Source organism: Schistocerca americana, chromosome 7 (genome assembly GCF_021461395.2).
Source record: "Schistocerca americana isolate TAMUIC-IGC-003095 chromosome 7, iqSchAmer2.1, whole genome shotgun sequence".
NCBI classification, from domain to species: domain Eukaryota; kingdom Metazoa; phylum Arthropoda; class Insecta; order Orthoptera; family Acrididae; genus Schistocerca; species Schistocerca americana.
Genome location: NC_060125.1, coordinates 251,759,413 through 251,782,780, shown reverse-complemented (window position 1 = coordinate 251,782,780; position 23,368 = coordinate 251,759,413). Strand labels below are relative to the sequence as shown.

The following is a 23,368-nucleotide window of genomic DNA, read 5'->3' as shown; positions in this document are numbered from 1 at the left end:
AATGATGAGGGAGCTGCGGCCACTGAAAATGGCGACCGTTACTGAAACATACTTTATGATTAGTTTTCTCCTCTTTTTGACGAAAATGGCTGTTCTTTTTTTGAAGAAGATAGTGCAACATGTCACAAATCCCATGAAACGATTGCTCTGCTGAATGAAAAGTTTCTTCGAAAAATTATTTGTTTGCGTGGTAACCGGGAATGACCTGCCAGATCATTCGATCTTACGCTTTATGATTTTTTTGTGGAATTTTGTGAAATCTAAAGTTTGCAAAAATAAACAACAAACAATCACCAGTTGACCAATTAACGGCATCCCACCAGATGTTTGTGAACGCGTCATCGAGAACTTCAATGAGCCCGTTGCCGCACGGCCTTTGGATGGTCATGTGGAGAATATAATTTTTCATACGTAAATGGGAGAAGTTAGTCAATGTATTTTGTAAAAAAAACGTTACATTTTCAAGAAATTTGTCTATTTTACATCAAATTATAGATATCATGAACCAGTTGTCAAAATAACGAATTCGTGGTGTGATCAGCTTGTTCTCTCAAAGGCAGGACGCTATCTATTTTTTTAATTTCGTAGGCTTCAACATATAAGAGAGTTATATGTTCTCATATTTTGTGGTAAGTACTGAATCTTCCTAAATTTAATGAAAATCTGTCATGCACCATCGTTTATATTTTCAAATATTTACTCATCTGCACACTCGCTAACACATGGAGCAGCATTATTTTATTCCCGTTCTTGTGTCTAGCGGAAAAGGGACATATGTTTGGTCACAATGTGGCAGTAAATCCAGATCTAAAGTTTTAAATTGTTAAGTGACACTGTAACGCCGTGTTTGTTGTCAGTGGCTTAGACTTTAATTGGGGGCGAAAATCCGTTATACAAAAAATTTTAATGTTTGTTGTCACTGCCTTGAACTTTATTTTGGAACGGATAACCATTGTATAAAAAATTAAACTGTTAGATAATCGAATGCGTCGAGTACACGTAATGGTTACTTATTTTCAACGCTATTCTTATCGCTCCAACACTGACATTTTACTCTTTTATCTGTGAATATGTTGTCGACCGTTTATACTCGAATCTCTGGTTATTAGTAAACAGTATGTGGGCGTATGCATTGCTGAGAAGTGAAAGTAGTTGTGTAGGTCAAGTTCGTTTGCATGCAGCTCGTTTGATACAGTGGATTATTGGCGAGTAGACACCAAATAACATATGGCAGTAAGATTTTGCCGACGAAAACCAGAAGCTGATCGCTTTGTCCACAGCTTATGCCATATAACGAGCGGTTGTTTTGAAATAAATGTTTTGGGATCACAAATTTGTGACACTAGACAAGTAACCTAAATTGTTTGTAAGGCATAAAAGTTTAGTGATGTTGACACGCAAACTGCTCAGTAAACTTCGACCTGTAGCACATAATGGTTGTGAGCTTCATATGTCCGTGTCGTATAAGAAAAAAGTTAGCAGAGAGGTAGGAGAAGCGATAAGAAAATTAAATAAAGAAAATAAAAGCTTGTTTGGTGAACTTTTGGAAACAAGAAGTCAGAAACGAGCAAACGGAAAATGTAACAAAAATTTATTTGCAAATGCACCAGAAGATAAGAAGAAAAATAGTGCTACTGGAGAACTGCAGTGGACGCTGACGAGAAGTACTAAGAATGTAACCAAGCTCCGTCAGCTGAGTAATCCTCAAATCCAGATTATAGTCAGGAAGGCGTCAAACCATGTACAGAAAACAGAAACACCACCAGCAGCAGCGAAACCAAAATTAACCACTGTTTCCGAACCAGACAGTAAAGTTACAGAGGACATCGAAGGGTTGCTCCCAAAATTTGATGATTCCAATGTCCCACCATTACCCAGTGTAACAGAAAACTGTAAGAAACATACTTTGTTGCACTTACCAGACAATGTACTGAAAAGCATACCCTCCTTTCCATTATTCAACAATGAGAAAATTGAAGAACTCTCAACATGTGGATCAGAAAAACCTGTAACTGAAAATGCCTGGAAATCCGAATACTATAAATATCCAGCAGTGAGTAGAATACTAAATGCTACCATGTCTGAAAAGTCACGGGTTGCTCTACGGCGATGGCAACAGAGGATGATTGCTGAACTTGGCCAGGAAGGATTCATGGACCTCTATACTGGTAACATGGCATGACATCATTTTATTTACGACATTTGAGTGATTTAGTTGGATTATTTCCACACATCAGTTTATTTGTCAAGTAAAACACTTAATTTTAAATCATTATAGCTATCAGAAATGATACAAGAACCCACTTGTTTTGTAATTGTTCTGGAAATCCTAAGTGAAGACAGCTATGTTGTTTTGTTAACTTGAGTCATCATCTTATAATTTCAAGTTTCCAAGATGGATGTCAATTCAAAATGTAAGATACAAAAATTGCAGTTGTGTGAAGAACGATAATCACTTTCCCGAGAAATCATATAATAAATTTTGAATGAAGTAACATGTAACCATACATATGTACTGTTGATATTACAGTCTTTCTTGCTAATTACAAATGTTAGTGTGGTGTGAAATGAGGTATTGGACATTGAAAGATAGTATAAATTGAAGTAAAGTTGCTTATAATCAGGACAAGTGATAAGTGTGTGCACCGAACATGGTGTGGGGCATATGGAGTGTAAATAATGAACTGTAGCAAAAAGGAGGAGGAAATTTTAATTAACTAATGTGTTTGATACTGCTTCACTAGTTTCTCCTTAACCTAGACCTTAGGCTACATTATGGATCAGTATTCCACCATATCTGAGATTTTGCCAACTCGTTACCAAACTGTCACCTTCTAACCTAAACTAAACCTTGGGCTACTCTGTTACAAACTACATATCTAAAATTAATATTGATGCAGAAGAAATATTTCCAGTGTAGTGTTCTTTTTCTGTTTTTGCATATATGATAGTACATGCCGCATCATCATTACATTATTGTTGATTAATTGGTTCAGTTGCCATGATGGTCAAAATAGGTGAACTATAACTGAAAGATGGGCACGGAGGTCTGTAGCATCTATCTACTTTGAAAAAGGTGGTGCAGGGGGCACACTGTGTAACACGTACCAAAAGTAGAAATTAAAACCATCAACGAGCTAAAGCAAAGAAATAGTGGTGTACAGTGGTCCAAGGAAAACTGCCTCAGGAGTGACATAAATGAAAAGCCATAATTGTATGCAGTGTCATTTCTCAGTGCTGGAAAGTTTGTGTGATAGAATGGCTGACGTCTGCAGAATGTGCGTCCCTCTTTTGGTGTATTGCCAAAAATTGTTGTTAGTAAGACGGTATAAAATCCAAAATGAGTCGTGTCTGCGAGGGGGGGGAGGGGTACTGGTCATGAGGGACTCACTAGTAAGAGGAAGAGAAAGCCAACTTTCTACAAATTGGAGTATAGAATGTCAGAAGTTTTGAATTTGTAGAAAAACTGGAGATGTTGAGGGGGCAGATGAACAGTCAAGTTTAGTGATGGTTATGTATGGTAAATGAAAATATGTCAGACAGGTGTGAACAGGTCAGTATGGGATAATGGCAACAATAGCCATGACTGGTGTAATGCGCATTGTGAATAGGAAAGTGAGTTGCACAATTAGCACCACCAAGCAACACAGTGATCAAATTATTGTTCTAAGTGAACATGTTTTGCATATGCACAGCACTAGGATGTGTTAGGGAAACTGAGAGGCTGATAACATATATGAAAGGGAAATTGAATGTAATACTCTTGGGTAAATGGGATACTGCAGCAGGAGAGAGAAATGGAGGTTGAATTTCTAGATGATATTGAGTGGAAGAAAGAAATGAGTGAGGAGAGTTTCAAGCGACTAGAGTACACACACTTCAAAGCTCATGAAAGTAGGTATGCTCAGAAAATACTGGAAGATACAAGCTGCAATTTCTTATTGTTGGGCAAAAGTTTAGGAATCAGAAGCTAAACTGCAAGACTCACCGATATAATCAAATACTGACTTGGATCCCAACCTAGTTGTGGTGAACATTCAGTTGGAATTTAAAAACATGAAAGTGTGGGCATATGAGGATGTGTGGGGTACCAGGTAATTAAGTAGAATGTGAGGAAGTGTAAATTTTCTAAAACAATGTTAATGTTGGGGATGGTTTAACAGACCTGGGTGAAAATATAATAAAGGGGAGGAAAATATTTGAGGCTAATGAAATTGTATAAAGGGCAATCAAAAAGATTCTGTTCAAGGGCATTGCTGCAGTGTATATGCAACATAGTGCAATTCCAATGTGGGTATATAAGCACTGACATGTAGGCAAGGTATTAATGTGGCACTCATGTCTTTCTGATGTGCATGCAGTAAATGCGGAAATGTGAACTATGGTGACAATACAAGACCAGCATACTCTTATTCTGTTCTTGGATGCTGAAGGATAAACAGCAATACACATCCAGTGTTTAGGGGGCAGCACTTCTCTTGAGAACCAACACTGCAGAATGATGCACCAAGTTTGGTCGAGATTTGACTCAAGACACTGGTTGATCTGGCACTTATGCAGACATTACAGCAACTCAAGTGGGAGACACCTGAGCACCCACCCTGTAGTCCTGATCTCTCCCCATGTGATTATCATGACTTGGGTCCCTTAAAACAGGCCTTGAAGGGTCAATGATTCCTGTCAGACGATGATGTTGTAGCAGGCAGTTACAGAGTTCTTCATGCAGGAAGACACGGTACTTTACCAAATGGGTAACTTCAACCAGGTGCATCAGTGGGATGATTTCCTCGGTGGTCATGGTGATTTTGCCTGATTAGCATACAGATTCTGGACTGTGTGGCCTTTGAATGAAACTTTTTGACTGTGTTGAATAAGTACAAAATTTGGGAGAAGTTAAAAGGTAAAGATGTTAACCTCTGAATTGCAGATTGGAAACCTTTGTTAAGCATGGAACAAAGGACACAAAATTTTTTTTTATTACTTCTGACAGTCACCCTGTGGAGTAACAGAAGAGAGCAAGATTGATTTAGAAGATGCAAATCATGAAATAATATGGTCACAGACAACTGCATGATTCAAACTCAAACGAATCATCAAGAGTGGATGAGATACCTTCGGAAGTGCTAAAATCAGTGGAGGTACAGGGACTGCATTGTTATTTTATCAGCTGTACAGACTCTATTGAACAAGAGGTATACCATTAACTTTTCAGAAAATTATAATCTCATCCTACTGAGGTAAGTACCAGTAAATAAGTCTGAAAACTATAGGGTGACAGGAGTAGGCTCATTATTAAATTGCTGACCAGAGTATCAGTCAATGGGAAACAAAGAAACTTCAAAAAAGGTTAGGATACGATTGTTGAAATCGTCTATAGAAACTGGATGAAAATACGAAGATATGTGAAGAATACTTTTAAAAAAAGTTGATTCAGAAAGTTCCAGAACTCAAGAAAGACAAACTCATATTCAAAATAATGTACTTAGGCAGGACTGCAGTTGGTTGTCACGGGTACAATGAGTAAACTTAAAGATAATTTGTGAATGGAAATAAACTGTAAAAACCAGTAATGAAATATGCAGGTGACAAAGCCATGGAGCTGAAGGAAAGGAAGATATTAAAACAAGTGTTGCATGTAATTGCTAGGTTACATAAAACACAATTTGTGTTAAGGTTGAACGAAACAAATTAAAAATCATACAAACAGGCAGGAAAATGTGCTCTTAGCATCCCGTCGGTGCTGAAGTCATTAGAGATGGAGCACAAACTGAAACTGGGCAAGGATGAGGAAGGAAATCAATTGTGATCTTTTCAACAGAAGGGTCCTGACTTCACATAAAGTATTTTAGGGGAATCAACAACAAATCTGGATAGTAGGGCAGGGATTTCAACCCCACTCACAAATAAAAATCCAGCACCAAACCACTGTGTCAGACACCTTTGCTCAATGAAAGTGCTGAAGAGAAGTAAAAAAGCAGGTAATGATGTTAAGACATTAGAAGAAATTCATTAATTGTTTTATCTATGAAACAAGATTGCACACAATGGGCAAGTAGATTGGTTTAGGCAAAACTTTAATGACCTCCCATGTTGACATAGAACTGAGAATGAAATAGTGAGAACTATACATCTGGAGCAGTGCTCTATATCAGTAAGAAACATGCACCTTACAAAGAAATGTATTGCTACAGAGGGACATTTAAAATGAGACGAAGTATGATCTAGGAGATACTCTACATCTACACTCTCCAAACCATCATGAAGGGCATGGAAGAGAGTATGACCCATTGTACAAGTTATCAGGGCTTTTTCCCATACCATTCACTTATGGTATGATGGAAGAATGACTATTTTAATTCCTCTATGTGGACTGTAATTCGTGTAATCTTGTCCTCACAATCCATGCTGGAGCTACATGTATGGGGTTGTAGTGTGTTTCTAGAGTCATCCTTTAAAGCCAGTTTTTGAAACTTTGCAATTAGGGTTTATCAGGATACTTTACATCTATCTTCAAAGTTAGGCAGTTCAGTTCTTTCAACATCTCTGTGACACACTCCCACGTGTCAAAAAATCCTGTGGCCATTTGCACTGCCATTCTCTGTATATGTTCATTGTTCGGTGTTATTCCTATATCATATGGATCCCACGCACTTGAGCAATGTTCTAGGAGGGGTTGAATAACTGAAGTGTAAGCAATCTCCTTTGTAGACTGATTCAATTTTCTTAGTATTCTACGAATAAACCAAAGTCTACTTTGCTGGTGAATGAGCCTGTGTGATCATTCCATTTCATATCCCTATGAAGTATTACACCCAGGTGTTAGTATCAGTTGGCTTATTTAATCTGTGACTCCGTAATATTATAGTCATAGAATACTGTGGTTATTTGTTTTGTGATGTGCACAGTTTTACATTTCTGAACATTTAAAGCAAGTTGTCAGTTGTTGCGCCGTTTTGAAATCTTATCAAGTTCTAACTGAGATTTTTGGGGCTTCTTTCAGACAGTATTTGATTATAGATAACTGCCGCATCTATGAAAAGTGTGAAGTTACTACTAATCTTGTCTGCAATGTCATTAACATTCAACATGAACAGCAAGGATCCCAATGCACTTCCCTGGGGCAAATCTAAAGTTACTTCTAACCTATCAATGATTTTTCATCCAAGATACTGTGCTGTGTCCTCCCCACAGACTAGTACGCCATACGGTCATACTTTTGATAATAAGTGTAAATGTGACACTGAGTCAAATGCTTTTTGGAAATAAGAAATACTGCATCACATGACTGCTTTGGTCCAAAGCCTTCAGTATGTCAGGTGAGAAAACTGCGAGTTGGGTTTCACGTGATTGGTGTTTTTGGAATCCATGCTGGTTGGCTTGGAGGAGGTCATTTTGTTCATGATATCACACTGTGTTTGAGCTCAGAATATATTCTATGATTCTACAACAAATGGGTGCCGAGGATATTGGATGGTAGATTTGTGGATCATTTTTGCTGCCCTTCCTGTAAACAGATGTGACCTGTACTTTTTTCCAATCTCTGGGCATGGTTTTTTGTTCGAGGTATGTGTGATAGATTATATAGTTAAAAGAGGAACTACCTCAGTCCCAAATTCAGTACAGAACCTGATGGGATTCAGTCAGTTCCTGGAACTCTGTTCAGTCTTAATGATCACAACTGTTTCTCAATGCCATTGACACTATTATCTGTTTGACTCATCTTTACAGTTGTATGAGAGTTAAGTTGGGCTTATACTCTTTGTTTTTCCTTTCTAAAAACACTGAGTTAGGAAAGCATTTCTGCTTTTGCTTTACTGCCGTCAATATCAATTTCTGTCTTGTCTGTGACTGGACACTAACTTTGGTGCCACTAACAGTCTTTGCATACAAGTAGAACTTCTCGGGGTTTTTTGAAAGCTTATTTGACAGTATTCTGTTATGATAGGATTGAAGGCTTCATGCATTGCCTTCTTGTCAGTCAAATGTGTTTCATTCAGCATCTCTCTTTTTATAGCCCAATGCTTTGTTTTACACCTATTATGCAGTGTTCTGTTTCACTGAGTACATTTCTATCCAGAGCATGGTCAGCTGTTGTTTTAAACTTGAGCCACACGTCCTCTACATGCTCCTGTCCTGAGTTTCAAGTATCCCACTGAGATAAGACACTACGTGCTTCTTTATGTAGTCTGCTGAAAATATACATATCTCCACTTGTTTTAGTCGCTCTTTGTACTTGGTAATCATTGTTGCTACAACTACCTCATGGTCACTGATACCAATTTCGATGTGGATATCCTCAGAGAGATCAGGCCTATTTATTGCCATTAGATCTTATATATTTCCATCATGAGTGGGTTTCTGAACTGTCTGTTCCAGGTAGTTTCCCAAGAAGTAATATTTGAAAGGATTTTTTGTCATTTCCAACACTAACAAAACTGTAATCACCCCAGTTGCTTGCTGGATGATTAAAGTCTCCTCCAGTGAGTTCAGTATGATTGGGGAACTTACAAACAAGTGACCTGAGGCTTTCTATAAAGTTTTTGCCCCCATCAAGAGATGAATCTGGTGGTCAATCGAGGGATCCAATTATAATTTTTTACCCACTCCTGCTACTTATTCTTGCTCAAACAATTGCACATGCAGCTGCAATTTCTGTCTTGGTGGATTTGAGGATCTTGTTTACTGTGACAAATGCACTGCCTCTGTTTCCCATTAGCCTAAATCCTTTTGGTATAAGACACTGAAGTTTTCCCCAAAAATCATTCTGCTGTCAACTTCAGGTTTCAACCAGCATTTGTTCCTAGTACTGTCTAAACTTTGCTGCTGTTTGGAAGCAGTTCAAACTCTGGCACTTTGTAGTGAATGTTTCAGCAGTTAATGGCTAGGAATTTAATGCTGTTGCCTGTGGGAGACATTTGTTTGGATCTTACATCAATACTTCTGGGTCTTCTACACATATTGTTATCTGGACTGGATGGAGAGTAGCCTAATGTAAAAATTCCGTGTGTGTATCCCACACGCAGTCAGCTACCTGGGCAGCAGCCTCTGTTGTGGAGTACATACTTGACTCATTTAGGGGTACCCTACAGCTCTCAGCCCAATGGCGCAAGTCTAGGAAGTCACAGAACCTTCACAGTCTCTGATTCCGTCCTTCCACTTGACTAAGAATGAGAAGGCCACAATCTGTTCTGCACACAGTGCTGTAGGTTATGAGCTTCATTGAAACCTCTGAAGCAAGACTGGTGTTCTCAGCCTTCTCTGCCAGTTGCTAGAATGATCCAAATATGAGGTCTATCCAAAATTTTTGGGACTGGTACTGTCATCTGTTGGAAACCTTATCTTTGACTAATGGTCATCATCACCCTCGAAGTAGTTCCCATCTGCACGTACACACTGGTCCCAGTTCTTCTGCCACTGGTCAAACATCTTCTGGAAGTCCTGTTCTTTGAGGGTGTTTATCACTGCCAGTAATGCTTCTTGAATCCTCTCTAAAGTGTTGAACCAACGGCCTTTCAACTTGAGTTTCAATTTTCGGAATAGCGTGAAGTCACAAGTTGCCAAATCTGGCGAGTACGGTAGGTGGAGTGCAACCGCCTGTTGTTTTTTGCCAAAAAGGTCCTGGTGAGCAAGGATGTGTGACAGTACTTTCTGTCGTGTTGCAGCAGCCAGTTCCCGTGATGCCAAAGTTCGTACCACCGTCACCGCATGTTTTCACAGAGCCATCGCAAAACGTCACAGTAGTACGTGGAATTCACTGTTTGGTTGGGTGGGACAAATTCTGCACAATTCCCTTGGTATCAAAGAAAATGATGATCATGCTCTTCACTTTGCTCTTCACCTGTCTCACTTTATTGGGTCTTGGAGAGCCCAGGCTCTTCCACTGGGACGATTGTTGCTTTGTCTTTGGATAATAACTGTAAAACCAGTTCTTGTTGCCGGTGATAACCCATGACAAGAAGGTTGGATCTTCAGATGCCGTCTGACGAAGGTCGGTGCACACTTCAACACACTGCGCCTTCTGATTGGCATTCGAGATCCTTGGTACAAATTTTGCAGCGACATGATGCATACATACCCAATTCATCAGTCAACATTCGTTGACATGTGCCATAACCAATACCCTCTTCATCTGTAAGGTCTTGAATGGTTCGACGTCGATCCGCACGAATCAATTATTGAAGTTTGGCAACAATTGTCTGGCATTGTGCGGCTAACAACCCTTTCAGTGTGAGCATCATCTTCGACGTCTGTATGGCCGGCCCTGAACTGAGTATGCCACTCAAACACACACATACGACTCAAGCTCTGTTCCCTAAACAATGCAAGGGTCTCTGTAGCACTTTTTCTGAGATTCGCACAGAATTTGATACATGCGCTGTTCTGTTCGCGATTCCATCATAAAATCGCCACACACCAAACACAGAGTATTACGGAAATCACTGTGGACACACAACATGTCCTCCCAGCTGAATGTAACTCCGCACACTGACTCATCAGATATGCAGCTCTCACCATGTAGCGGTGAAAAGGTATATTGCTCCTACTTTCCAGATGGCAGCACCAGTCCCAAAAATTTTGGATTCCACCTTGTATGACCTTGGAACTCACATGACGGTGATTGTCTGTTTCAAAGTGTGGCACAATCTGCAGTTGGTTACAGCCTATTCCCTCAGTGGCTGCCACAATAACCTCTTAGTGTTGAGTCAGACCCCAGGCATAAAAACTGAAAAAGAGTACACAAGAAAATAAATGTAGGATAAATATTTACTAGAATGAACAGGTCAATGGGGTACAAGTTAACAGACCCTGGAACAGTTAACATGACACTGAAAATGTAGACAAATATTAAGCTGTATAAAACAGTCGTTGAGATTGTTGGGTACAATATGAATGCATAAATGAACAGATTAGTGCAAGATAACAGTTGAAGAACTGATAACTATTGTAAAAGAAAGTCTTGCAGGAGAAACTTGTGATTACACATTTCAAACATCAGAAGAGAATGTGTTTGTATGTATATATTGTGTGTGTGTGTGTGTGTGTGTGTGTGTGTGTGTGTGTGTGTGTGTGTGTGTGTGTGTGTGTGTGTGTGTAAGGGGGGGGGGGGGGGGGGTGAGAGATATCGCCTACAAGAAAAACAAAACGCAAGAGATAATATGATTTTTGTATCTTTCAAGTGTGTGTAAGTATAAATCATGTAAGCGGTTTTTTGTTTCCAGGTTCACAGTTTGTGTTGAGCTCTATAAGATTCTTAACATAGTAGATGATAATTATTACTTTTTTCATGATTTTCAATGTACTATTGAACATATTCAGTTTTATATTTGTAAATTTAATTTTTTGACATAGTAAAATAAGTTTAATCCTGTATTTATGTTAGTCATCTGAGCATGGTACTAGAAATTAAGTCCTTTTGTTTAGTATTTGGGAATTTATGTTTTAGTTACATTATTTTGCTGTACTAATGATCCACATCTGTGAACATATATGAAAATACCCAATTTAATTCTTTGCAACTTCTCTTTATTTTCAGAGATACTTGCAGACACAGAAGTCAGTGTTAATGTATGTGGCATAGCATGATGGACTGAATTTTAGTCATTGTGTACAAGACAGTTCTGTCATATGAGAGGCACAAAGATAACATTAATTTGTATTTTATCTTTCAGATTCAACAGTTCCTTTGCAGAAGCAGACAAGACTACCAATTTGTGTATGTAACTACAAAATTTTATTTGTTTGATAGAATGCACCTCCTGTTCAGCTAATTGTTATTGGATCAGAAAAAGTGTTAAGCATGCACAAAGAAGTACCTTTCTGGGTTAATTCAGTTTCCAATAATATTTTTGTTTACAGCTTACTTTACCCATTACAACACACCCTCCACTCGCTGTATAAATCCATTTTGCAATTTTTTAACTTTTTATGTGTATTCCTAAGTGTTTATCGAGTGAACATTAGGAGTAGAAATGAAGAATCAGCCCACCATTCAGCTGAGTTCATGATTAAGCACCTTAAAAATCAATCAGATTCTTAGGTTTGTGGTAACTAAGATAACTGTCTGGTGATGGATCGGTGGTGAAGTGCCAGACTGCAAATCCAAAGGCCTGGGTTTCAGTCCACAGTCAGTCCTCGTCATCTATTTCACCTCTGTCAGTTTCTCCTAATGTGAAAAATGCTGAGTTGCAGTATGGTTCAGTATCCATGTTTAACATTATGTCCCCATATAATTGGCTGGTCAGACCATTTCAAAGGTGAGAGGAAGACAAGGGCATACCACTTTCAACAGGACCATGTATAGTAAATCATTGTGATGTTGAAACCAACCTACAGGTCAGTTAGTGTTTTACTTTTTTAATAATTATTTTGTAAAGGAGGTGGGGGTCAGGGGTAAGGGAGACTGATTTGAAATGCTTGCACTGGATTAATGACAGTCAGCTTAGTACATCAACCAACCTGAGTGTGGGTTATAACAGGAGGAGGGGGGTAATTTCCTTGTTTATCTAGACAAAAACTGTGTTGGTTTCACAGCTAAGATTACAAACAACACATAAGTAGAACGTGAAAACACTCTTGAATTGGAGATAGGCAGGGGCTGAGTTTTTTCCTAGCTCTGAAGTACAACAAACAAAGAGAGAAAACATGAAACACACTTGTATCACAGGCAGATAATGCACACTTTTCCTCTGATATTAAGGTAAGTGACGGTGTAGCAACTGGACTGAAATCTTGCTACAGAGAGCAATAGTAGGTAATTCTTGGGTGAGTTGGTTTCCATCATGTATGGATACTGAAGATGGGAATAATTCCAGGAAAGAGAGATTAAGGGGGTTGAGTGGGAGAGAGAAAAGCTGGCTAGCCAATATGCATCGGTGCATCCTCTCTTTGTAGCAGCTGTGTTATTAAATTACTTTTACTAACACTATTTTCTTACAGTTGCACTTTTCCCATTCTGAATTATATACTTCCATTTTTTGTGTGTATTATTTCTTGTATTTTCGTGACAGGTGCTGCTGTGTGAAAAGATATTGCAAGTGTAAAATGTTTTTTCTGTAGGTCCATTAATAAAATATTGTATTTTTAATGTTATTTCCTGTAGCAGATAACTTTGCAGAACTGAGCCAAAGCTGAAATTAATATCATCGTGTTGAGACTGTGACTGCCTTTGTTATGGCTTTATGTAATATATGTTACAACTAACTTGTCTAGTGTTTAGCTCGAGTAGAATGAGGGGCAGGTGCCATCATCCCATTGGACAACTGTTGCAGCGGGTCAAGCACCGTAGTTACTTTACCACATATTTATCTTCAAGTGTACTATGTAAGAGCAGGCAGAATTGCTTCTCTCTCATGATATTGCAGCACATTAGCTGAACTTAGAGTTATTATGTCCATTAAGGGAACCTGACTACTGGCTGTGAACATTTGATATTCACCCTTCAAGGTTGGAGTGATTTATGTATGTTGCTTATTTAACTTAAAAAATAGTAAGCTGTGGGCACTAAGGTAATAGATCGGTACAAGCTGTTTGACATAACAATGAAATTAAAATAGTAATTTTGTTTGTCTTTTCTTTTTCTCTGTGTTGTGTAAGTGGCTAAGTGGCAAAGAGATAATGAAAATGAAAGTTGCAGCAAGGCCTTAATAAAAAATAGACGACTGACACACACACACACACACACACACACACACACACACACACACACACATGACTGTAGTCTCTGACAACTGAAACCACACTGTGAGCAGCACCACTGCATGATGGGAGTGGCGTCTGGGTGGGGGTAGGAGGCTGGGGTGGAAGGGGGAGAGATTGTAGGGTAGGTTTGGGGGACAGTGAAGTGGTGCTGGGGAGTGCACAGGGAGGAGGTGGAGAGAAGGTAGGGCAGCTATGTGCAGTAGGGAGGTTAGATGGAGGGTTGGGGAGAGGGGGACATTCTCTGCAATATATCCCCCATTCCCATAATCCTCATGGTCTCACTTTTGTTAGTCATTGTCCTCACTCATCTGGCCCCTTCCCTGTTCCCATTCCAGCATTACACAGCCCTTGTTCCACTATCGCATTCAGTCTTCTTACTTCTCTCCTTTTCTGCTATCCCCCACCACCTCTCCCTTGCCCTCCATCTAACCTCCAAACTGCACGTAACTGCCCTACCATCTCTGCACCTCGTCCCTGCGTGCTCTGCAGCAGCACTTCACTGTCCTCTACTCCTACCCTACTATCCCTCCCCAGCCCCAGCCTCCTCCTTACCCCCACCAGTCATTATTCCCATCATGCACAGGTGCTGCTGCTCACAGTGTGGCTTCAGTTGCCAGAGACTACAGTCATGTGCGTGTGAGAGCTGCATTTTCATGTATATATGTGTGTGCGTGTGTGACTGTCGTCCATGTTTGACGAAGGCGTTACTGGATGAAAGCTTATTTGTGACAGTCTTTTTGTTGTGCCTGTCTGCAGCTCAGCATCTCTGCTATAAGGTAGTGGCAACTTTAGTTTTCATAATATTGTTACATTCCATCCTGGATTTTCCATTGTTTGATTTTGACAAAGAGATTAGCTGTTAATGAATCTAGACTACATTTAGTTGGTTCCAGCTGCTTGTGGAATATGAGACATCTTGAATAGAAATTTTAGTTATAAGTATTTTGCTTGTCATTAATGAATCCTGTTAGAGGAAACTGTGAAAATAGTTCATCACTTGTATAAGAGCAGAAAATTAAATAGAAATATCACTCTGGACATTTATGTGAGAGCTACAAGAACTTACTTGTATGTCTATATCATCAGTGTTACTTTTATGTTTTTTGATCTGCTATATTTCAACAGTATGTAAACCTTCAGTAAGATTGTCATTCATTGTTTTGTATGCGATATGACGGTGATCTCCTCTTAAATTTGACTATTCTATTACAGAATTAGTTGGATGATAAGCAAGTATCCTCATAACTTGAGAACGCCATTTGTAGAAGATTTATATTGTATAGCCCAGTCGCTTAGTGAAAAAAAATTGAATGTTAACAGCGATGTTGATAATTTACTTAGAATTTGATTGTGTTGTGGTCTCACATTTATCTTCAAGTGTAAGTTTACCACCAGGCATACAACTCCTACAATTATGGTACACTTTTTAAATTTGATATTCAGTGACACAAATTTTTTGGAGGTTGCATATAATGCCATTGTGACCATTTGAAAACCAACTAAATAATCAACATGCTTCTTATTATCCTGTTCATGATAAAGTAGGAGATTACACCACTATGTTTCAAAGTTGTGGCACAGTAAAAATTTTGTGCTAATTACACTACTAATAATGATGCAGCACTAATTAATTCTAATATAAGGCATCAGACTAACACAAATTCCATGAATGATAACAGGTGCATGCAGCAGAGCATGACTAAAGACAAGCTAGTCTCCTAGAGAGACGTGTAAGAAGTGGTGCATTAATCAATGGTAAACATTATTAAGGTTTCGGTCATTGTTGCCACAAGGGCAGCCTTTAACTTATTCCATCTATCGGTGCATGCATGACAGTACATGGTACCAATTTGTTCCAAAAAGCCACACACAAAAATGCATTTTTTAGGGGGTCTTAACGTGGGTTATATTGATCATAGAGATAAAAGGTCAAGTGTAGTGGAGAGCCCCTGGCTTAGTGACCATTTGTATACCTGTCAGAACAACAGGCATATTGTAACTATCCCACAGTAAAGAGTCAAAATTTAAACCTTACACGTTTCCTCTAGTCCAGGCAAATTGAGCAAGGTTTTTTTTTCCCCCTCCTCTCCCTTCTTTATTAGGTGTGGTGCAGGGTGGACTTTAGGTGGCTTATGAAAGCTCAATTTGTTTGTGGGTGGTTCCTGAGAAACCACCAAAAAACCATGATTTTTGGGTGCGAAAAGTACCAATTGTGGGATGGCCACTCTATAATTTATATTCCCAAAAGATTATCAAAATTTTTTACCAACTGTTCTTAAGGTGATATTCTCAGGGAACTTAAAATCTTTTTTTGATGTAAGTATCTATTACTGAGTTCTAAAGGCTCAAAGTTACTGTACTTTTGCATAAAATTGCAAAAACTGGTTTTTAGTCATTTTGGAATCATGGACTGCATTGACCTAAATAGCTAACCATGGCAGATGGCTCAGATTTTAACTGTATTTTCTTTAGACATTCATCTAAAAATGCAATTATCCCTGTTTTCAAAAATCTATATCTGTTATCAAGGTACAACCAAAAACCATGATTTTTGATTACAAAAAGTATCAGTTCTGGGGATGGTCACTTCTATAATTTCTCTTCAAGGCAAATCATCAAAATTTGTATCACATATTCGTAAGATGATGTTCTTGGGGAGCTTCTGAAACATTTTTCTATATCCTTTTCCATTACCAAGATTCAGAGGTTCAAAGTTACCATACTTATGCACACAACGTCTGGTCTGAAGCATAAATGTAGTATTAACTAACATAATGAACACATGGCGAGGGTTCTAGAATCGTCACAAGAGTTCTGTAGTCATCAAACTATGCATTTTTTTTACCAAGAAAACTTTATGATGTGCTGTCTCTGTATAATCGACTCTTCATGCCTATACAAATACCAGTATGCTCAAAGTTGTTCTGCGGAGGCAAAAAATGGCCAATGGTCTTAATATGCCTGTAAAGAACTTAAAATGACTGCCAAATATAGTGTAAAACTGGAAGGACTGCAAATTCAGTAAAATATTTCCAATTAACATTTTTACTTTTTTGAGACACATAAGCTGGGCATTTCCCATGAATTGTGACTGATGAGCAAAGTATCCATAAAAAAACTGTAAAGCAAACAAATTTGTGTTAACCTTACACTATGTGTACTTACTTGTTTATATGTGTCAAAGCTCACACACAATGAAAATATTTTAGACTTTGTAACTAAAAACAGGCATGACCTTAACGGCAGTGTCAGTACAGAGACAGGTTAGCGTTCATGATGTAATCATAGTGACGATGGTTACTAAAGTTAATAAATCCATCAAGAAGTCTAGAAGAGTATTTATGCTAGAAAAAGCAAGTTAGCAATTATTAGTATCCCACTTAAACGATGAATGGACATCATGTAGTTCCAATATGACGGACTTCAAGGAGTTAGCGTATACAGACCAGTGGAAAAATGTTTCTCTTAGAACACAGGAAAGGGGAATGTTGTCATCTTTAAAAGACTAAGACAGAAAAGTGGGAAACCAGCTGCCTCAATCATCATTTCACCAACCTCACCGAATATTTTTGAATGTGAACATATTCACTTTCTTGTAACAGAGGACATTCTAAATCCTTTTACCCAATCTGTCTTTGTCATTTACTCTGCATCTCCCTCTCACTGCCACTGTGTATATATGTCTCTTGTCTCTCTCCCACTGTCTTCTTTTTCTCCAATTGGTTTACAGTATACCACGCTGCTGTCTCTCCTCTCTCAATTACACTGGCTCCTTTTGTCTTTCTTTCACACTGTCAATGTTTCCACCATACCTCTGCAGCTCAAAAATTCTGGCGATCCAACTTACGAGAGTGAGTCAAATGAAAACCTTAAATATTTTTTTAAATATTATTTATTGTGCAGAAGTGGTACAAAGTTGTATCACTTTTCAACATAATCTCCCCCATGCTCAATCCAAGTCCTCCAGCACTTACAAAGTGCATAAATTCCTTTAGATAAAAGTTCTTTTGGTAGTCCGCGCAGCTACACCTGCACCGCGTGGCGTACTTCTTCATCAGAACAGAACTTCTTTCTTCCCATTCCGTCTTTGAGTGGTCCAAACAAATGGAAATCACTTGGGGTAAGGTCTGGTGAGTATGGTGGATGGGGAAGACACTCAAAATGCAGGTCTGTGATTGTTGCAACTGTTGTATGGGCAGTGTGGGGACTTGCATTGTCATTTTGCAAAAGGACACCTGATGCCAGCAGTCTACGTCACTTTGATTTGATTGCTGGCCACAGATGATTTTTTAGGAGATCTGTGTGTGATGCACTGGTGACAGTGGTCCCTCTAGGCATGTAATGCTCCAAAATGACACCTTTTTCGTCCCAAAAGAGAGTCTGCATAATCTTCCCTGCTGATGGTTCTGTTCAAAACTTCTTTGGTTTTGGTGATGAGGAATGGCGCCATTCCTTGCTCGCTGTCTTAATTTCTAGTTGGTGGAAGTGAACCCAGGTTTCATCCCCAGTAATGATTCTTGCAAGGAAGCGATCACCTTCTCGTTCAAAGCGCTGAAGAAGTTCTTCACAAGCATCAACATGTCGTTCCCTCGTTTCAGGAGTCAGCTGCTGTGGCACCCATCTTGCAGACACTTTGTGAAACTGGAGCACCCTACTCCATTCATAGACTTGCTGCTGTGATAAACATGCATCACTGTTCTGAACCTTCATTCATCGATGAATTTCAATTGGTTTCACACCTTCACTACGCAAAAATCGAACAACAGAACGCTTTTCTTCCCTGGTGCAAGTCGCAAGTGGGGCGGCCATCTTTATACTGATACTGCGACGGTATGTGTACATCTGCACTATGCTGCCACCTACAGGCCATTCTGCACGCTGTTTGTAGCACGCTTGCCAACTTACAGGATAATGGCGTGAAATTTTGATTTATTATTGGAAATTTAAGGTTTTCATTTGACTCACCCTTGTACTTTTCCTCTACACGCACTTGATTAAAATTTTAATACAAAATGTATCCTCACATATGCCTAGATGTTAGAGTTTGCCATTGTGGATGGATAAACCCCCCAAGCCTATGTATGGTTTCCACCCATCTGTATTATTTATTTCCATTTTCTCCTTTCACTTTTGCTCCCACTGCTTGTATCTCCACCCATCTCTCTTTCTCTTTTACTGCCATTGCCCCTCACTGACGATCAGTTTAAACCAATTGTTAATCATGTTCTTGAGACATATGAGCCAAGTAGGTGTATTAAGAATGGAAAAGAACCTCTGTGTTTTAATAATCAAATTTGGAAAATGCTGAGGAGTGGAGATTGTTGCAGTCTTAGTTCAAAATAGAATTCACAAATGTTGACAGGTTAAAGTTGATAGAAATTTGCATGTCCATAAGAAGATCAATACAAGACTCACTATTTTAATAGTATTCTTGTATCTTAAGATACAGACTGTGTTAAGAGTTCCCAGTTTTGTGTCTTTGAGTGACTGATGTGAGAAACAGTGGGAGAGGACAAACGTGATCTTTTCTAGCTTTTGGCATGGCTGCAGTTCATATATTTTAACCAAATTCGTCTCATGAAGAATTCATAAAGGCATTGATAAGCAAAGTCAACAACATAAGTTGTACTGTAAATTTTTTATTACAGCATTTATTATGAAAATGGCAACACCAACAAGAAAATGCTAACAGGAATGAAATACATACTGCATAGTAGATATCTGTCAGTACACAGATTATTACAGTTGCAGAATTGTACATAATCTCAGACTTTGAGAATTCAGTATTATATGAAGCCTCCATATACTGAAGTCAGAACCTAATAAATGTCACTGCAAGAAAGCAAAGAAGGCATGGATATAGTAATGGACACCTTGGTTTGTGTATGGGTCCACAGAGCATCTGTAGTAGTTGAGTTGCGATAAACATTATTCAGGTTTAAATAAGACTTACTTAGAAACATACTTTATGCCACTCAGCATGTCAACAATGGCATTTACATGCTCATAGCACTCTGAGAATGGACAAATCTGTGAAGTCCATTAAATTCGTGAAGACAAGACAATGTCATCCTATATTGTGGTCATAATGAGTGGTCCAGAACATGCGTGTTGTAGAACTTGTCCCTCTTCCATCAGTTGGTTCCATACACATATCACTGCATAACAGGCCACTCTGTACAAACTAAAACATCATGTAATGACTAAGCTTTTTCCCAGAGGGTGAGCATTCTGCACCATTAAGTCTTACTTACTTGATTTGACATAACCAATTGCTTCGACCTTTCCTTCATTTAATGGTTTCCCAAAGAGATAGGTTGCTGTGCTTACTTGTGCACCATCTTTGTGAGATTTTAATAAAATTCTTTCTGGATGTTGTAATGTTCAGTGTGTTCATCTTAATGTATAATTAATTTGCTTTTATTTAATTTATCTTATGGCACATAGCAGCAGCACATATACAAATATAAATACATTAATAAACAAAAACACAAATGCGCAACATGTATGAGAGAACATAAACCACATAATAAGTACCACATAACACACAGAATTAAGATCTGCAGCATGTGTGACTAATTAGCTGCACATTGGTGTCCACGTCTTGTGTGCACTTCATAGCATGAGGTGTGGCTTTTGTAAAGTCCTCAGCCAATCTGCCATATTTTCTTATATGTTACTCTTTTATGACATCGTCTAGGACTTCCTCAGGTACTCCAAAGTCACAACATGGACAGTTCACAAGTCTCCACTTAGAAAGCATGATGTTGCATCTGGTGTGGCCACTTTGGATATGAATGCATTTAGTCCAGTCTTTCTTTGGGAGGTTGAGCCCCTGCAGTTGTAAGGCAATGATTACTGAGTTCTTCCAGTGCTTTTACCACATGTCTATTACATTAAAGGTGTTCTGTCCTTTTACATCATTGTTCTTCAATATTAGTTTCTATGATTTGAAGCATGTATGTGGCAAATTTCTTACTACATCTAGAATAGGTAGTTTTTTGCACACTTGCCAGATTCATTACTGCATCTTGAGCAGGTAATTTTTTGTATAGTTTGTGTCTAGTATTTTTTCCAAATCTGTAACAGTGGTTTTTACATCATCTTAGCTTTGGTGGAGTATGTTACTGATGACAGAGGGCCACAGTATCAGAGTATACCCAAATATAACAGTAATTATACATATGGTTTCATGGAGCTGTATGTGTATCTTGGTGGAATGATGACTTCCTTACCATACCGGAGCACAGTATTCTGCAGTGGTGAAGGCTATTGACATTGACATCTTGGGTTGTCGGGTGTTCTGCCGGATATCAGCGTCGTACTTGCACGATATTTCGGTCACGTAGCTCGAGACCTTCATCAGGTGCGACCTGAGACTGCTCCTCGAGTGGATCTGGTCCAGTATTTATGCCTATGGACTTCCCCCTCCACCAACGGCTGCAGGCGCTTCCTCTGTGGTCCGCGCCCATTCCCTGTGACCTGCTGGAGCGTTGCTGCTCCGTTTTCCGTCCGCTGCGGTTCTAAGTGTTCCCTCTGCGGTCCGCGCCCACCAAACCCGCTCCTGGGGGCTTCATCTACGGTCTGGGGTACCAGGCGTTCCCCCTGCGGTCCGCGCCCGCTCACCACGGCCTGTTGGAGCGTTGCCGCTCCGTTTTTCATCTGCTGCGGCTCTGGATGTTCCCTCTGCGGTCCGCGCCCACCAGTCCCACTTCTGGGTGTTCCATCTTCGGTCTGGTGCTCCTGGCAGTCCGTCAGGGGCTCGTTTACCATCTCCATGTCTCTGGTTCTTCTGTTTGTGTAGTGTTGCAGCTGGCTCCGTTGCTCCTTTAACAATTCCAGAGCCGGATCCCAGGCTCTGCTTAGCTGGTACCCTGTGTCACGATTCATAAGATCGTCAGCCATTTTAATCTCAATCGATTCTCTTATGACACTGTCCCAAAATCTGGGTGTTTGTGCTAGAATCTTGGTATCCTCATACTTCATGGCATGATCTAGTTCTAGACAGTGTTCAGCAATGGCTGACTTAGTCACCTGTCTTAATCTAGTGTGCCTCTGATGTTCTTTGCACCTGATCTCCACAGTTCTTGTCGTCTGGCCAATGTAGGACATGCCACATTGGCAAGGTATATTGTAAATCCCTGGTTTTCGTAACCCCAGGTCGTCTTTGACACTCCCCAGCAGTCCCCCGATCTTGTTGGATGGACAGAAAACACACTTGATATTGTGTTTACGCAGGATCCTACTGATTCTGGCAGAAATAGAGCCAGCATAGGGCAGATATGCCACCTTCCTTGCTTCATCTTGGTCTTCTTCAGGAACCTGTGGTATAGTGGCTGGTCGGAGTGCCCTCTCAATTTGTCTGTCCATGTATCCATTCTTGGAGAAAACTGTTTTGAGACGTTCTATCTCTATGGGTAGATTCTCTTGGTCTGATAGGGCACGTGCTCTGTGGACCAAAGTCTTCAGAACCCCATTCTTCTGTGCAGGGTGGTGACAACTGCTGGCCTGCAGATATAAATCAGTGTGTGTAGGTTTTCGGTACACACTGTGGCCAATTGATCCATCTGCTTTCCTCTGGACTAGTACATCCAGAAATGACAGCTGGCCATTCTTCTCCAGTTCCATGGTGAACTTGATATTAGGGTGGCATGAGTTAAGATGTTCAAGAAACTCATTGAGCCTGTCCATCCCATGTGGCCAGATCACGAAGGTGTCATCCACATACCTAAAGAAGCATGTGGGTTTAAATGTGGCTGTCTCCAATGCCCTCTCCTCAAAACTCTCCATAAACATGTTGGCAACCACAGGGGACAGTGGGCTGCCCATAGCTACACCTTCAGTTTGCTCGTAATATTGGTTTCTGTACAGGAAATACGTGGATGTCAGTGTATGACTGAACAGGTCCAACAGAGCACCATCAAATTTCTCTGCAATCAGTTCTAGTGAGTCCTTCAGTGGGACCCTGGTGAACAGCGATACCACATCAAAACTAACCATGATGTCCGAATCTGTGATGTGCAGTTGCTTGAGGCGTTGCAGGAAATCTTCTGAGTTGCGGATGTGGTGAATACATTTCCCCACATATGGAGCCAGGAGACCCTTCAGGTACTTGGCTGTTGTGTACGTAGGTGCCCCAATATTACTGACAATAGGACGTAGGGGCACACCCTCCTTGTGTATTTTAGGCAGACCATACAGTCTGGGTGGCACTGGCGCTTTTTCCCGTAGTTGTCTGATGATCTTATCGGGCATCCCTGTTTCCTTCAAGAGAGCACTAGTCTTCTTGGCCACCTTGTCCGTGGGGTCACACTCCAGAATTCTGTATGCAGGGTCCTCCAGAAGTTGGCGTACTTTCTCATCATAATCCACTCGCTGCAAGATGACAGTGGAGTTCCCTTTGTCTGCTGGCAGTACCACAATGCTGTTGTCTTCCCGTAGTTTCTTGAGTGCAAGCCTCTCCTCGGTTGTGATGTTCGATTTCGGCGGCCTGGCCTTGGTGAGGGCCCTGCAGGTCTCTCGGCGGACTTCCTCTGCCACATTAGGTGGAAGTGTGGCTGCAACTTGCTCTACTGCACTGACGAAACCTGGAGGACCCTGCATACAGAATTCTGGAGTGTGACCCCACGGACAAGGTGGCCAAGAAGACTAGTGCTCTCTTGAAGGAAAC

At 40.0% G+C, this 23,368-nt stretch overlaps 1 protein-coding gene across 1 annotated transcript in view; it reads left to right on the top strand.

Moving 5' to 3' along the window:
* Positions 1–1,068: 1,068 nt before the first annotated feature.
* LOC124621992 (mitochondrial genome maintenance exonuclease 1-like) overlaps positions 1,069–23,368 on the top strand; it is a 48,703-nt gene continuing 26,403 nt past the window's right edge. The window contains exon 1 of the mRNA XM_047147535.1: positions 1,069–2,168. Coding sequence (XP_047003491.1) covers positions 1,388–2,168 — 781 coding nt within the window. The 5' untranslated portion in view covers positions 1,069–1,387. The remainder of the gene's footprint in view (positions 2,169–23,368) is intronic.